At 41.6% G+C, this 18,368-nt stretch overlaps 3 protein-coding genes across 3 annotated transcripts in view; 1 reads left to right on the top strand and 2 right to left on the bottom strand.

The window, feature by feature from the left end:
• LOC309550245 (uncharacterized protein) overlaps positions 1-18,368 on the top strand; it is a gene marked incomplete at its 3' end in the record, with an annotated part of 2,091,994 nt that overhangs the window by 712,848 nt on the left and 1,360,778 nt on the right.
• The window catches only part of LOC309548867 (uncharacterized protein), a gene marked incomplete at both ends in the record, with an annotated part of 400,016 nt that overhangs the window by 374,206 nt on the left and 7,442 nt on the right, over positions 1-18,368 (bottom strand).
• LOC309548868 (uncharacterized protein) overlaps positions 1-18,368 on the bottom strand; it is a gene marked incomplete at both ends in the record, with an annotated part of 132,483 nt that overhangs the window by 113,832 nt on the left and 283 nt on the right. The window contains one exon of the mRNA XM_082248799.1: positions 15,525-15,990. Coding sequence (XP_082104925.1) covers positions 15,525-15,990 — 466 coding nt within the window. The remainder of the gene's footprint in view (positions 1-15,524; positions 15,991-18,368) is intronic.

Raw genomic sequence — 18,368 nt, 5'->3', positions numbered from 1 at the left:
TTTTGTTCACTGCACCCCACAAAGATTCTGTTCACTGTACCCCACAAAGATTGTGTTCACTGCACCCCAAAAAGATTGTGTTCACTGCACCCCAAAAAGGATGTTGTTCACTGCACCCCAAAAAGGATGTTGTTCACTCCACCCCAAAAAGATTGTGTTCACTGCACCCCACAAAGATTGTGTTCACTGCACCCCAAAAAGATTGTGTTCACTGCACCCCAAAAATGATTTTGTTCACTGCACCCCAAAAAGGATTTTGTTCACTGCACCCCAAAAAGGATGTTGTTCACTCCACCCCAAAAAGATTGTGTTCACTGCACCCCAAAAAGATTGTGTTCACTGCACCCCACAAAGGATTTTGTTCACTGCACCCCAAAAAGATTGTGTTCACTGCACCCCAAAAAGGATGTTGTTCACTGCACCCCAAAAAGGATTTTGTTCACTGCACCCCAAAAAGATTGTGTTCACTGCACCCCACAAAGGATTTTGTTCACTGCACCCCACAAAGATTGTGTTCACTGCACACCAAAAAGGATTGTGTTCACTGCACCCCAAAAAGATTTTGTTCACTGCACCCCAAAAAGATTGTGTTCACTGCAGCCCAAAAAGATTGTGTTCACTGCAGCCCAAAAAGATTGTGTTCACTGCAGCCCAAAAAGATTGTGTTCACTGCAGCTCACACACAGAAAAATGGATGTGGATCACTGACACCTGCCTATCTCCAATCCCACACCACACAGCAATATCGATTGTAGTTTGTAGAACACAGTTTCCCTAAAATTCAGCAGACTCTGTCCCTAACAGGATTGAGAAGAGATCGTAGATCAGGATTGAGTGCAGATTCACCCCACCCCCCACACAGCAATATCGATTGTAGTTTGTAGAACACAGTTTCCCTAAAATTCAGCAGACTCTGTCCCTAACAGGATTGAGAAGAGATCGTAGATCAGGATTGAGTGCAGATTCACCCCACCCCCCACACAGCAATATCGATTGTAGTTTGTAGAACACAGTTTCCCTAAAATTCAGCAGACTCTGTCCCTAACAGGATTGAGAAGAGATCGTAGATCAGGATTGAGTGCAGATTCACCCCACCCCCCACACAGCAATATCGATTGTAGTTTGTAGAAGACACTGACCCTATATAATTCAGCAGACTCTATCCCTAAAATGCCTACAACTCGCCCTGCCTAAACACTCCGACCTGTCCCTCAATTCTATCCGGACACAAATGGTTTTTTCCTGCCTATCTTTCCCTAATCAGCAGCCAGCACGTTGATGTGTGCTCTCTGTCCCTGAATCTAAGCAGCATAATGACGCCGCTGCGGCTGCCTCGAACTTATAAAGACTTGGTCACATGCTTCAGACGGCCAATCACAGCTACTGAGACATTTGCAGGCATGGCTGGGATGGCTTAAGGCACACCAGTTAAACGATTGTTGATTGGCTGTTGAAAGCCCGCCATGAAAAGAGCGCCAAAGCATGCAAAACCCGGAAATAAAACGACCGAACACGGATTTTTACCCGAACATACAGTAAAGTGTCCGTGTCCGTGTTCGGGTACAAAAAATCCAATTATTCGGTACGAACACGAATAATACAGTCCGTGTTCGCTCAACACTAGTGCTGTATGAAATCACAGTGCCGTATATCCTCCCTCAACCTTCCACAGGTCTATATATTGCCCACTCTGTTTTCTCCAGTGCCCTTCACTTTCCACATTGCTGCAAATCCCCCCCCCCCCCATATGTGCGGTACCCCGCTTTCCACACTGCTACAGCTTTACAAAGGTGGGTGCAACTAAATCTCCCTACCTGGCCCAGCAGTCCAGTCATCATGAGCCATAAGGCCTGCAGCAGGTCTATGTGTGTAACGTGCTCAGATCTCAGTGAGTGCCGTCTTGTGCTCCACAAAAGATAAAATCATTCCCTTTATTTGCTGGAAAACTTGCAATCAATAAAGTTTAATTAGCAGTATAGGAACTAGGAATTCCTATCCCTATAAAGGACCATTGTTAGCTGGAGGTATAAAGGTCCTTTAAGTGGATAGGAACTAGAGTTCTCACTGTGAGCTGGCTAGTTCCTATCCTTTACCAGGACCCGACCACTGTGGAGAAAAAGGTTCTTTCACAGGATAGGAACTAGCTCCCTCACTGTGAACCGTCTAGTGCCTATCTCTGTAAAGGACCATTGTTAGCTGGAGGTATAAAGGTCCTTTGAGTGGATAGGAATTAGCTCCCTCACTGTGAACTGTCTAGTGCCTATCTCTGTAAAGGACCATTGTTAGCTGGAGGTATAAAGGTCCTCTGAGTGGATAGGAACTAGCTCTCTCAATGTGAACCGTCTAGTTCCTATCCCTGTAAAGGACCATTGTTAGCTGGAGGTATAAAGGTCCTCTGAGTGGATAGGAACTAGCTCTCTCACTGTGAACCGTCTAGTTCCTATCCCTATAAAGGACCATTGTTAGCTGGAGGTATAAAGGTCCTCTGAGTGGATAGGAACTAGCTCTCTCACTGTGAACCGTCTAGTTCCTATCCCTATAAAGGACCATTGTTAGCTGGAGGTATAAAGGTCCTCTGAGTGGATAGGAACTAGCTCTCTCAATGTGAACTGTCTAGTTCCTATCCCTGTAAAGGACCATTCTTAGCTGGAGGTATAAAGGTCCTCTGAGTGGATAGGAACTAGCTCTCTCACTGTGAACCGTCTAGTTCCTATCCCTGTAAAGGACCATTCTTAGCTGGAGGTATAAAGGTCCTCTGAGTGGATAGGAACTAGATTTCTCACTGTGAGTTGACTAGTTCCTATCCTTTACCAGGACCCGACCACTATGGAGAAAAAGGTCCTTTCGCAGGATAGGAACTAGCTCCCTCACTGTGAACCGTCTAGTTCCTATCCCTGTAAAGGACCATTCTTAGCTGGAGGTATAAAGGTCCTCTGAGTGGATAGGAACTAGCTCTCTCACTGTGAACCGTCTAGTTCCTATCCCTGTAAAGGACCATTGTTAGCTGGAGGTATAAAGGTCCTCTGAGTGGATAGGAACTAGCTCTCTCACTGTGAACCGTCTAGTTCCTATCCCTGTAAAGGACCATTCTTAGCTGGAGGTATAAAGGTCCTCTGAGTGGATAGGAACTAGCTCTCTCACTGTGAACCGTCTAGTTCCTATCCGTGTAAAGGACCATTGTTAGCTGGAGGTATAAAGGTCCTCTGAGTGGATTGGAACTAGCTCTCTCAATGTGAACCGTCTAGTTCCTATCCCTGTAAAGGACCATTGTTAGCTGGAGGTATAAAGGTCCTCTGAGTGGATAGGAACTAGCTCTCTCACTGTGAACCGTCTACTTCCTATCCCTGTAAAGGACCATTGTTAGCTGGAGGTATAAAGGTCCTTTCGCAGGATAGGAACTAGCTCTCTCACTGTGAACCATCTAGTTCCTATCCCTGTAAAGGACCATTCTTAGCTAGAGGTATAAATGTCCTCTGAGTGGATAGGAACTAGCTCTCTCACTGTGAACCGTCTAGTTCTAATTCCTGTAAAGGACCATTCTTAGCTAGAGGTATAAAGGTCCTCTGAGTGGATAGGAACTAGCTCTCTCACTGTGAACCGTCTAGTTCCTATCCCTATAAAGGACCATTCTTAGCTAGAGGTATAAAGGTCCTCTGAGTGGATAGGAACTAGAGTTCTCACTGTGAGTTGGCTAGTTCCTATCCTTTAACAGGACCCGACCACTATGGAGAAAAAGGTCCTTTCGCAGGATAGGAACTAGCTCTCTCACTGTGAACTGTCTAGTTCCTATCCCTGTAAAGGACCATTGTTAGCTGGAGGTATAAAGGTCCTCCGAGTGGATAGGAACTAGCTCTCTCACTGTGAACCGTCTAGTTCCTATCCCTGTAAAGGACCATTCTTAGCTGGAGGTATAAAGGTCCTCCGAGTGGATAGGAACTAGCTCTCTCACTGTGAACCATCTAGTTCCTATCCCTGTAAAGGACCATTCTTAGCTGGAGGTATAAAGGTCCTCTGAGTGGATAGGAACTAGAGTTCTCACTGTGAACCGTCTAGTTCCTATCCCTGTAAAGGACCATTCTTAGCTGGAGGTATAAAGGTCCTCTGAGTGGATAGGAACTAGCTCTCTCACTGTGAACTGTCTAGTTCCTATCCATGTAAAGGACCATTCTTAGCTAGAGGTATAAAGGTCCTCTGAGTGGATAGGAACTAGCTCCCTCACTGTGAACCGTCTAGTTCCTATCCCTGTAAAGGACCATTCTTAGCTGGAGGTATAAAGGTCCTCCGAGTGGATAGGAACTAGCTCTCTCAATGTGAACCGTCTAGTTCCTATCCCTGTAAAGGACCATTCTTAGCTGGAGGTATAAAGGTCCTCTGAGTGGATAGGAACTAGAGTTCTCACTGTGAACCGTCTAGTTCCTATCCCTGTAAAGGACCATTCTTAGCTGGAGGTATAAAGGTCCTCTGAGTGGATAGGAACTAGAGTTCTCACTGTGAGTTGGCTAGTTCCTATCCTTCAACAGGACCCGACCACTATGGAGAAAAAGGTCCTTTCGCAGGATAGGAACTAGCTCCCTCACTGTGAACCGTCTAGTTCCTATCCCTATACAGGACCGGGCCACTAGGGGGCCAAAAGGTCCTTTAGCTGGGTAGGAACTAGCTCTCTCACTGTGAACCGTCTAGTTCCTATCCTTATACAGGACCTGACCACTAGGGGGCTAAAAGGTCCTTTAGCTGGGTAGGAACTAGCTCTCTCAATGTGAGTTGGATAGTTCCTATCCTTATACAGGACCTGACCACTAGGGGGCTAAAAGGTCCTTTAGCTGGATAGGAAATAGCTCACTCACACTGAGCCAGCTATATCCTACCCTGAGAAAGGACAGGGTCCTTCTACTGGCCAGGAACTAGTCGCAACCCCTCTTCCAGCAACGTTTCTTCTCTACTTCCTCCCAACTCACCTCTCACCCGGAACTTCCTGTGTGTACCTGACATCACTTCCTGTCTTCCATAGAGACTTCCTGTCTGAGTAGAAGTGAGATCACCACCTTGTGGAGCTCAGAGGAACGCAGCCCAGAGAAACATCTGGTAGTGTTAACACGGCCTTGTGCTGTGTGTATGTACTGTATATTCTTATGGCGCTTTTCCACTGCATGGAACCGTACCGGTTCGGCACGCTTTTGTGCTTTTCCACTGCTGGTACCGCATGGTATAGGGTCGGAACGGTTCGGTACGGTATAGGTTTGCTTTTCCACTGCATGGAACCGAACGGTACGGTACGGCTCTGAAAAAACAGTACCTACTTGATTGTGGTTCCAACAGGTACCAAACTGGTACCATATCCCACAATCCTTTGCATGCAGTCACTACTAGCCACTGATTGGTCAGAGAATCCCACCCACCCCGTTGTTATCCCACCCACTTAACTTAGTACTACTTTAGTGGAAAAGCAAACCTATACCGTACCGTACCGAACCGTTCCGACACTATACCATGTGGTACCAGCAGTGGAAAAGCAAACTGGGCCGAGTAGAGCCGAGCCGGTACTTGCAGTGGAAAAGTGCCATTATAGATGGGTCATCTCCACTCCCACCAATGGGGGAGAGAAATATATAACTGCCTATTACCATCGCACGCTCACCCTTTCCTGACCAGGCAGGCTGCATGCTCGGATTAACAGTTTGGTATTTATTTCCTGGTTGACCTCACACAGTTGTTTTTGTTTTTTGCTTTAAGGACCCCTTTTAAAACATCTACTAGTGCTCACTTCTCCAGAAATAACTCCAGCCTAAACTCATTGCATCCTAATTAGGTAAGTGGCTTGAGTTAAACCTTCAACTAGGTGCTTTAGTGAATTCGGAGTTGGAGTTAACTTAGGCTGAATTTGAGTTTGGAGTTAACCAAATTCCCTTTGTGTTTTTCATAAAAGGAAATTTGTCTATTCTGAATCACTATTACACAGCAATGGCATCTATTAAGGTTATGTATCTTATGTGTTTTAACCTTTAGATTTACTAATAGCAGACTACACAGCTGTCTAATTAGCAATCTTCATTCTTTATTCATCTGAAACTTTCAGGCAGATCTGATTATATTCAGCACTTTGGTGTAGTGGGCTAAGCTCATAGCCAAAGATTGCTAGGTCATGAGATCAAGGCCCACCCATGATAACACCCTGTGTGCTCACAGTTGTGTGTCATTATTTTTTTTTTGGCCACATAGTAATACATTGGCTACATCACCTAAAATTGCATGTCAATGGCCATGTATATTCAAGAAACAAACATGCATATGTGCAGGGTGCAATTATGCATTTGCCAAGTTTCAGTATTTATTTACAGCTGTCTAAAATTTAAGGAGGTGATGGCACACTTGGGATTTGAACTCATGCTCTCAGTGTTTATAGCCAGGAACACTAACCACTAAACCATTGAGCTAACCCCCTCCTGCCCAGGCCAATTTTCAGCTTTTTATACTGTTGCATTTTGAATGACAATTGCGCGGTCATGCAACCCTGTACCTAACACAAATGTATGACACTATTTTCATAAAAAAAATATTGCTTTCTTTTGGTGGTATTTGATCACTGCAAGGTTTTTTTTTTATTGGCAAAAAGATGACCTAAATGTTTGACCCCTAAAAAAATGTGTTTTTGTTTATGTAATAAAATTTGGTAAATCAATATGTTTTTTGTTGCACTGACAAGCATTGATGAGGCTGTGCTGGAAGGCACTGATGAGACACTAATATGCAGCATTGATAGGTGGCACTGGTGGGCAGCACTGATAGATGGTAATGATAGGCAGCACTGATGAGGAAGGCACTAACAGGTTCCCTGAGCACTGATTGGCATCAATGGTGGCATGGGCGGACATCCCTGGTGGCTCTAGTGTCATCCCATAGGTTGAACTGGATGGACTGATGTCTTTTTTCAACCTCACTAACTATGTAAATCCCCCAAGGGTCTGCACTGGTAATCAATACACACACACACTTACTTTGCATATGAATGCCATTTCTTCACCGCTGAAAGTGGCCCTCACCATGATTAGCCAGTTGATTGTGACCACTTGCTGGAATGTGTGCAAGCCAATTTGGTGTCATTTCTGGTCCAGGGCGAACGCCAATGTGCCATTTGCAATTTATTGTAAAGAGATTTTGCTTTATTTTAAAAATGGCGCACACAGACAACTAAAATGTATTGGAAATGTTTTACCTAGGCCAGTGATGGTAACCCTTAACTCCCCCCCCCCCCAAGATGTTTTTGCCCTACATTTCCCATAATGCTTATGTACTCTGCAGTGTAGGTGAGCATCATGGGAAATATTACAAAACACCTGTGTTGCCAAGGTTCATCATCACTGACCTAGGCCAACTAAAAAAGGTGAGTGAGCGCTGTAGCAATCTTTTATTTAGTAATCATTTTTAGTGATTTTTTTATTAAATGTTTTGGTTACATTCATCCACAGAGGCTGAATGGAAATTTTGTATTATTCCTTAATTTATATATATTTTTAGCTAAATTCTGTATATACATACACACTTTAATTATTTCTAACAATTTAGCCCCCCCCCCACACACACACACCCCCCCCCCCCCACACACACACACACCTCCCCCCCATCCCCCCATACACACTTCGCTGGAGTAAAGGGAGAAACCCTACCCATGTTCATACTGTACTGCCATTGCACACACAAAAAATACAAGAAATGGATTACATTCAATAGACACAAAAGATATCTGAATTACATCCAGACAAATATGAAGAAAAGAAAACAAAAAAACAGGAGCTGTGTACAAATGAATAAGCTTTATTGAACATGTATAAAACATCAGTAATCACTCAAGCAGGCATGTGAAATGCGCCAACCCCCCCCCCAAAACCCCCAAATCAAGTAATTTTTATTCAAATTACAGTGCAAGGATACAACATATGATGGATAGATAGAGCTTACAATATCCAAAAGTCAAGCAAAATAAGTTGTAGACACCTTAGTATTAAGCATAAAACATACCCAACATACTTTTATGTTAATTGTTTGCATGAGCCTGCCTTTTCATTTAAATTCCATCAAATCAGTAGAACATACAGCTACACAGAGGCATGAAAATAAAAAAAGCATGAAAAGTATTCATCCAACAAAATACACTTACTGCAATATGGATCATTCGGCATGCCAGCAACCCACCCCCACAAGCAAATTCGGACATAAGACATGTGGCCCTGCCACAGGCCAAATGAGCTGCTCTTATAAATCCCATTATATAACCTTGGTTAAACTACACCCACCCAGTATAGGAAACGCCCAGCAAAGTAATTAATTGGGTCTGTTGGTTCCTAAACCAAAATCACCAGTTCACTAACGAATGAGTGTTTGGCTGGCCATCCATGATCCAATTTTCTTACAAGTCAACACACATGAGAAATGCTTTCAATGATCTCAGCATGATCACAAAGTGGCTTTTTCATTTAGACTAAGGCTGCCCATACATGATCAAATTTTCTTACAATTTTCTTACAATTTTCTTGAAATTTACCTTCAAGTATCTAGTACGAAGGCCTGCCTAATTAGATACAAGTGAATGTGTTTTTTAGCTTTGACCTCACATTATGTGGTTTGTGGTAGATCTACCAGAAAATTGTACAACAAAAGTTGAACATGTATGGCCAGCCTAATGGGCCATACACACTATAAGACTTTTTCCTATAGATTTACCAAAACAATATGAGGTCAAACCTAAACACTTTCAATTTGTATGCAATCTGGCAGACCCTTGCACTACATAGAAAAGGTAAATCTGAAGGAAAAAGTCTTCAGAAAATCTTATAGTGTGTATGGCCCTTTAGGCTGGCCATACATGTTCAACTTTTGTTGTACAATTTTCTGTTAGATCTACCACAAACCACATAATATGAGGTCAAAGCTAAACAACACATTCACTTGTATCTAATTAGGCAGGCCTTCGTACTGCATACTTGAAGGTAAATTTCAAGAAAATTGGACAGAAAATTGTATCATGTATGGCCAGCCTTAGGCTAGCCATACATGTTCAATTTTTGTTGTACAATTTTCTGATAGATTAACCACAAACCACATAATGTGAGGTCAAAGCCAAACAACACTTTCACTTGTATCCAATTAGGCAGGCCTTTGTACTACATACTTGAAGGTAAATTTCAAGAAAATTGGACAGAATATTGTAAGAAAATTGGATCATGTATGGCCAGCCTAAAGGTCCATACACACTATAAGATTTTCTGAAGACTTTTTCCTTCAGATTTACCTTTTCTATGTAGTGCAAGGGCCTGCCAGATTGCATACAAATTGAAATGTTTAGGTTTGACCTCATATTATCTGGTTTTGGTAAATCTAAAGGAAAAAGTCTTCAGAAAATCTTATAGTGTGTATGGCCCATTAGTCTAAATGAAAAAGCCACTTGCTGAGATTATTGAAAGCATTTATTATGTGTGTTGACTTGATGTAGTATTTTTATATATATATATATATATATATATATATATATATATATATCTATATATCTTTTTTTGGGGGGGTGTTGAATTCTGAGTTCTGGGGTTCCACTGCATATGTTCAATCAATTTGCAAATTCTCAGATTTGCAAGCTCAAATGCTTTGCTATTTTTCAGAGTGTAATGTGGCTCTATATAGGAAGCAACACTAATATGGCTCCCCACTCAACCAACCAACAAATATATTAATTTCACACATATACAATGTTTTATTTTTGGGGAGAAGCCATATTAGTGTTGCTTGTCATATATAACAACAGACAGTTGTAAGTAGTTCAGGGATTTGAACACCCAAATACAGTGTTGCATGGCAGATGTGCTAACCACTTGGATATTTTGGTCAGTTTATTTAAACAAGCTCAATACATATTTGCAACATTTTTGCAAAACACAATTTACACAAACATAATCACTGTTACATTTATTTCATAATATATGTCACTGATAGTTTCTTAGTCTATCAATTTATATTTAAAATACAAATTTTTCACAGAAATAAATGTTTTAAACACCTATATATAATTTCCAGCATGCAGGATTATTTTTTAAAAATTTGTTGATTTTAGACAGTTTCACTAAACTAGGTTAATTATTTGGTAATTGTGGTCTCTGAGGTTTTTTTTTTTTTTGTTTCTTGTTATCTTTATACCAAGCATACATGCACTGGCACCTTAAGAGCCCATTCACATTGAGGCGACACGACTTCGGGGGGCGACCTGTGAAGTCGCGTGCACCGCGACTTGCAGAGACTTCACATAATGGAAGTCTATGCAAGTCGCTCCGAGGTCGCCCCAAAGTAGTACAGGACCCTTTTTCTAAGTCGGAGTGACTTGTGTCGCTCCTATTAGAATGGGTCCTGTACTACTCAATGGACCGCGACATACCGCGACTTGTCAGGCTGACAAGTCGTGCTAATGTGAATGGGCTCTAAAAATAAATATAGTTTGATTCAATTAGTCCATCAAAAAATTTTAATAAATAAAAATTATTTGAGCTTGAATTGGGTCTAAATAGAATATAATTTTTTTTTTTTTAAAGTACAAATCACACATGCTTTGAAAAAATGTCATTAGCTTTAGGTAGTTAAGTGGTTAGCACCGCTGCCTTGCAACAGTGTATTTGGGTGTTCGAATCCCTGAACTACCTACAACTGTATGTTGTTATATATGACAAGCAACACTAATACGGCTTCTCCCCAAAAATGAAACATTGTATATGTGTGAAATTAATATATTTTTGGGTTGGTTAGATATAGGAAGTAACAATAATATATTGTTTTTTGCATATATATATATATATATATATATATATATATATATATATATATATGCATATGCAAAAACCCATATATTATTGTTACTTTCTATATCTAACCAACCCAAAAATATATTAATTTCACACATATACAATGTTTAATTTTTCAGGGAGGAGCCGTATTAGTGTTTCTTTTTATATATATATATATATATATATATATATATATATATATATATAGGCAAATCAATAAATAAAACACATATATATATATATATATAATTATTTTTTGGGCATATACGTATATATATATATATATATATATTTATGTATAGATATATATATATATATATATATCTTTTTTGTGATTCATATATATATATATATATATATATATATATAGACATACATAGATATGTGCAAAAAAAAAAAAATTTATTAGCGCCGGAATAGCGCCGTTTTACCGCGAATTTGCGGCGGTATTTGCCGCAAATTCAATAAAACTCCCACTAACGTTTTCAAAAACGTTATTTTCAGCCTAATTTTTGGTTTGGAGCATGCTCACATGGGCTATCTGCCAGAAATTGACTCTGGAGCTATTTTTGCATTTTACACTTTTATTAATATCTTTTTTTCTACTTAACATTTTCACACAGTTTAAAAGCAGTTTAGCTCAAAATCATATAACACATCTTTCCCACACATTTTTTATTTTTTTCCTGCCATATTTTGTGATTTTGAAAAAATTAGTCCACCTTTTAGCTGGACTGTTTTTAAGTCCAGTCCTGACAGTTGATCTTAATGAATTTGACACTGCTCTTAACGTTTCTGATGGTGTTAGAGTGAATTGCATTTGCACCTAAAAATAGTCAAAATGGAGGTAAAATAGAACAGAATCAGCATTGGAGGTACAATGAATTTGGCCATTTGTAACACTAACAAGTCACATGACACCGGGGAGGGAAAATGGCTAATTGGGCCCAATTTGGACATTTTCACTTAGGGGTGTACTCACTTTTGTTGCCAGCGGTTTAGACATTAATGGCTGTGTGTTGAGTTATTTTGAGGGGACAGAAAATATACACTGTTATACAAGCTGTACACTCACTACTTTACATTGTAACAAAGTGTAATTTCTTCAGTGTTGTCACATGAAAAGATAGAATAAAATATTTACAAAAATGTGAGAGGTGTACTTACTTTTGTGAGATACTGTATATTTTATCTTGTACCTAGGATCTTCAGGACAGATACCTATATACACAACACATTTTGGTCTGATTTTTTCCCCCCTGTGTCCGCCCCAGGTCGGGTTAATTTGTTGGGGGTTGGAAGGAAGGCCGTGTGCTAGTAAACCATGTTTGTATCTATTATGATGTACATAAATACAGATTATGTTCTATGTGTATGAAACACTAATATCAAGTCTGTTAATTTTAAGAGGAAACTGTCTGCACATCTTTATAGTCCTGAAGAAGCCTTGTGTGAAACGCGTTGACTAGTGAACAGACGAAGATAGAGGAATATGATCCGAAGCAAACACAGTGATGTGCCTCCATCCCTATTGGTTAATGCAAACAGAAAACAGAGGTCGTAGGACTTTATATGAGGCAGGTCATCAACTAAGATATACAAAAATAGAATCTGAGCGTAGTCATTTATTATACATACAGTAATTGATACAAATGTTGACATCAGTAACAAATATGATGCAGACACGTATACAAAAAAAGCGGAGACAAAAAAATCCATATAGTAAGGAGATTGTTATAATAGTAATAAGATATATTCAGTAATAAAGTACATGGTCGTCACTAAATGTTACATTTAAGTGAAGAGAGAAAATATCTATACCTACACAAACCTTATGATATATACCAACTTATCCTTATATATGTATGATGTACATGAGTGAAATTAGTAGGAGACATTGATCTCCTGTGTACGAGCTGAGCTCAGTTTGGGGCCAGTTTCCTCATTTTATTGAGATCTGGTTTTAGATAAATCAATAAATGTTATTTTAGGATAAATCCATGGAGTTGTTATCTGTCTCATGCTGTGCCCTTAAAGTCCACACATATGACAGTGGTTCCTTGTGAACATCTGTAGTTTCCATTTCTCTGAACAGATAGGATGTTGGGACTCTCATTAAAAAAATGACGTGGGGTCCCCTCCCCCCCAGTCTATACCAGGCCCATGCCAAAATGTAAAAAAATAAATGGCGTGGGGTCCCCCCAAAATCCATACCAGATCTTAACCTGAGCATGCAGTTCGGCAAGTCAGGAAAAGGGGGACAAGCGAGCGCCCCCCCTTCTAACCCATACAAGGCCACATGCCCTCACCATGGGGTGGGGGTGGGTGTTTTGTGGCAGTTCTGCCCCCCCCACCCCAAAGCACCTTGTCCCCATGCTGATGGGGACAAGGGCCTCTTTCCCACAACCGTGGCCTGGGGTTGTGGGGGTCTGCAGACAGGGGGCTCATCATAATCTGAAAGCCCCTTTTACAAAGGGGACCCCAGATCCTGCCCCCCCCCCCCCATGTGAATGAGTATCAGGACCATAGTACCTGTACCTATTCACAAAAAAAGTGTCAAAAAGCAATAAATACACAAACACAATTTTTAAAAAATTCTTTATTAAAAAATAAAAGCCAGCCTCCCCCAATGTAGATCCGTCATCAATCACAACGCCCGCCGCACCCAAAAAAATAAATAAAAAAAAGACGCTCTCGCCATCATGGAGGCCCTCTGCCTACTGCAGGTTCCGCATTTACATTGGTAAGAGGCTGGGCCACCTGTCTACATCACCTTTTTTCAATATTGGCCCCTAAGGGCCTGGTATGGACTGGGGGTCAGGGGAGCACATAATTTTTTTCTATTGCCGGGAAATGCCGGCATTATTTTCTTTCCATTCATCTGTCAGTGGGGAAGCCCGCTGACAGCTGATGAGTCATGGTTGGTAAGGATGCGGGCGGGCGGCTTCCCGGCTAGCTGATTAACAACCAGCTATTTCTTCACAGAATTAGCATCAGTCGATTGTTTTTTTTTGACTGATCCGAATTCGAATCGTTCTGAAAAGTTGGAATTCATTAGAAAACCAATAAACAAAACAAATTTTAACAGATTTCAACCAAATTCATTACAATTTCATTTGGAGATTTGGATACATCCGAATCTAGGAATAACCAAAAATATGTCGGAATTTGTATTCACACCGAAACGAATTTCATGTGTCTAACACTTAATGGACACCCGCTAGCAGCTGGGCTCCCAGCCAATGCAAATGGCCGCCGGTGGCAGGGCCCACTCTCCAGGCATGGATCCTCTACATATGTGTGCCATAACACCACCCCACTGATAGCTGGGGACTCAATGACCACTGGGGACGTCCTGGAAGACTTCTGGATACCAAAGGAAGCTCCTGACATCCGCACAGCTGCCCAGTACCAGACCCGCCGACCAATACTTCCAATAGGTATGAAAACTTCATACAGAAATGGACCTATAAGTGAGGAGGACAAAAAAGGAATGCAGCCATTGGCTTATTTTGAACATTTATAGGGGTGGGGTCTTAGGGGGGGGGCGAGGGCGGGGCTACCCAAAGGTATGCGGCCATGGACATCTGTAAGGAAAGCACATTATGGCCACTAGATGGAACTGACCATTATAGGAAATCCCAATTCGCCATGACTGGGGGAATGCGGGTTACATTTCATCAACACATTTATAACAACCAGATCTGTAAGTGTTTGTGAAATCTTCCTGCACAAAATGTACTCAGCCAATGAAAGGTAAGGACTCCATTTTTATTTTTCTCCTGCTATCAATGGCCAACACGGGACAACACTTCATCCATGTCTTTGGTGATCTCTGATCTCCTTATGAAGTGTTTCTTACATGATGAAGATCAGCCATGGAGTATATCTGAGGTGTATATCAGGGTGTGCTTCTTCCCCATATGTCCACCAACATTCATATTGAAGACATTTCCCGCACTCAAGGCACTAATACACCTCCAGGGTTGTGTGGGACCCCTGATGTACAGGAAGACAGGACTTCAGTGCGGAACATTTCCCTCACTCAGGACAGGAAAATGGCTTCTCACCCGTGTGAGATTTCCGATGTCTGCAAAGATGGGACTTCCGTGAAAAACATTTCCAGCAATCAGGACAGGAATACGGCTTCTCAGCAGTGTGCGATCTCTGATGCATGGAAAGATAGGACTTCTGTGAAAAACATTTCCCGCACTCAGGACAGGAATACGGTTTTTCACCAGTGTGCAATCTCTGATGTCTGGAAAGAGTGGACTTATCTGAAAAACATTTCCCACACTCAGGACAGGAATACGGCTTCACACCAGTGTGCAATATCTGATGTCTGGAAAGAGCAGACTTCAATGAAAAACATTTCCCACACTCAGGACAGGAATACGGCTTCTCACCAGTGTGCAATCTCTGATGGTTGGAAAGATCAGACTTCTGTGAAAAGCTTTTCCCACACTCAGGACAGGAATACAAGTTCTCACCAGTGTGCAATCTCTGATGTCTGGAAAGAGCGGACTTATCTGAAAAACATTTCCTACACTCAGGACAGGAATACGGCTTCTCACCAGTGTGCAATCTCTGATGTGTGGAAAGATATGACTTCTGTGAAAAACATTTCCCGCACTCAGGACAGGAATACGACTTCACACCAGTGTGCAATTTCTGATGTCTGGAAAGAGCGGACTTATCTAAAAAACATTTCCCACACTCAGGACAGGAATATGGCTTCTCCCCAGTGTGGAATCTCTGATGTCTGGAAAGATATGACTTTTGCGAAAAACATTTCCCACACTCAGGACAGGAATGCGGCTTCTCACCAGTGTGCAATCTCTGATGTTTGGAAAGATCAGACTTTTGTGAAAAGCATTTCCCACACTCAGGACAGGAATACAGCTTCTCACCAGTGCGCAATCTCTGATGTCTGGAAAGAGCGGACTTATCTGAAAAACATTTCCCGCACTCAGGACAGGAATACGGCTTCTCACCAGTGTGCAATCTCTGATGTGTGGAAAGATATGACTTTTGTGAAAAACATTTCCCACACTCAGGACAGGAATGCGGCTTCTCACCAGTGTGCAATCTCTGATGTGTGGAAAGATATGACTTTTGTGAAAAACATTTCCCACACTCAGGACAGGAATGCGGCTTCTCACCAGTGTGAGATCTTTTATGCACATTAAGATTGGATTTAAAACTGAAACACTTCCCACACTCAGTACAGGAGAACCTCTTATCTGGTGGAAGGACAGCACCGTCCCTCACAGTCTGAGGTTCCTCAGGATAAGAGGAATACGATGGTCCGGCACCCTCCCTCACAGTCTGAGGTTCCTCGGGATAAGAGGAATATGATGGTCCGGCACCGTCCCTCACAGTCTGAGGTTCCTCAGGATAAGAGGAATACGATGGTCCGGCACGGTCCCTCACAGTCTGAGGTTCCTCAGGATAAGAGGAATACGATGGTCCATCGAAACTGTGTGGTGCCGGATGGACATTTGAGGTAGCCGGGTTTTCTCCTGGACTATACTGTGTGATGTCCTCATCTTCTACTTTACAGTCTGGAGACAAAGTGAGACAATCCTCTGAGGTATTCCTCATCTCCCGTCCATCTACTAAAATAGAAATAAAAAGATTATTTACTAGACATCAGCAGATTGGTTCCCCTAAACTAGGACTCCGCCCACATCAGGCAGCTTTGTCTCTGAGGATCTTACAATTCCCCCCTCAAGGTAACTAGTAAATGGGTCCTCTGATCTCCTACCAGTTCATTTCTTTATTCATGGACCTTAGTCAGAGAGTGAGGAAACAACGAGAACTGTCTTTTATAGGAGTGACAGTGATGAGGGGATTATAGGACGAGTGTCCCCTCCCCCTCTATCACTCATTGCCATCTTCCCAACACAAGAAGTCCTGCACTTCCTTATTTACTCCATGATTTAGTCATGAATAACAGCGGGGCTGAGCCCCACCAGAGGTCAGAGAGTGAGGATGGGGAGAGAACAACCAAGATGAAGAATGGACTGATCCTGAAGACCACCATCATTGGGTTACTGACTCCTCCCTCATTATCACTTTCTGTTTAAGGTTCCAAAGTTGGAGGATGTTATCACATTATTATCACCATGTAAAAGTCTGTCCTCCAATCAGATCATCAGATATAAAATGTGATATAAAATTAATAATACATCGGTACAATCATGTAGTGTAAAGAATGGTGTATAAATATTCACAGAAACATTCACCCAATGGCAGCTTACATTCAGAAAGTTTCTTTCACTAAACACAAAACAAATAAAATGCAGCCCAAAAGAAAATGAAAATAAAATTTCTTCCCCCAAATCTGTAGACAATAAGTCTTCCTCTTCCTCCACGGTATATATGGGGAGGATATAAAATATGGGCGGAGCCTGCGCAGGGACGTCCCATCTCAGCCATCTCAGGGAAGGGGTATCTGAGTGAAGGATCTCATTGTGAAGCTTGTTTAGTCCGCACTGCTCAAGTCCCGGCTTTGTAATTCTATCATCTTGGATTTTAATGTTGAATAAAGCAGATAGACGGAGGGCACTAGAGGGGGTGTTATTTTTTACCCTCCCCCCAATATATACCATGGAGGAAGAGGAAGGAGGAGAGGAGTGAGCGATATCCCTAGAGGGGGAAGGGATCTGTGGGACTCGCTGGTAACACAGGAGTCAGATGGTAAGGTGAGTGGAAGTGACCACCAGCACCTTTCTCATCTGCAATTTCTGCACTCGCACTTTATCATTTATATTGGCCCTGACTGATGACACGTGTCACATGACACACATTTCTATCCTCTTATTGGACGATCACATTACTATTTATTCATTTCCTGACACTGTTTAATAGATTTCATATTTTTGAATTTTAAGTCTGATTGTTACACGGCGCGGTGATATCGCACAGATTGGATTATTATTTCCCACTTATTGTCCACAGATTTGGGGGAAGAAATTTATTTTTATTTTCATTTGATTTTTTATCAGATATAAAATGTCCAGCTGGTATGAAATGGGCTTAACAAAGAGAATCCATATTATGTGTATACAGTATCTGACAAAAGTAAGTACACCCCTCACATTTGTGTAAATATTTTATTCTATCTTTTCATGTGACAACACTGAAGAAATGACACTTTGCTACAATGTAAAGTAGTGAGTGTACAGCTTGTATAACAGTGTAAATTTACTGTCCCCTCAAAATAACTCACCACACAGCCATTAATGTCTAAACCGCTGGCAACAAAAGTGAGTACACCCCTAAGTGACAATGTCCAAATTAGGCTCAATTAGCCATTTTCCCTCCCCGGTGTCATGTGACTCATTAGGGTTACAAGGTCTCAGGTGTTAATGGGGAGGAGGTGTGTTAAATTTGGTGTTATCGCTCTCACTCTCTCATACTAGTCACTGGAAGTTCAACATGAGGGCAAAGAACTCTCTGAGGATCTAAAATAAAAAGAATTGTTGCTCTACAAAAAGATGGCCTAGGCTATAAGAAGATTGCCAAGACCCTGAAACTGAGCTGCAG

The sequence above is a fragment of the Pelophylax lessonae genome (genome assembly GCF_965119305.1).
Source record: "Pelophylax lessonae genome assembly, chromosome: 3".
Taxonomy (NCBI): domain Eukaryota; kingdom Metazoa; phylum Chordata; class Amphibia; order Anura; family Ranidae; genus Pelophylax; species Pelophylax lessonae.
This window is presented reverse-complemented; position numbering and strand designations above follow the sequence as displayed.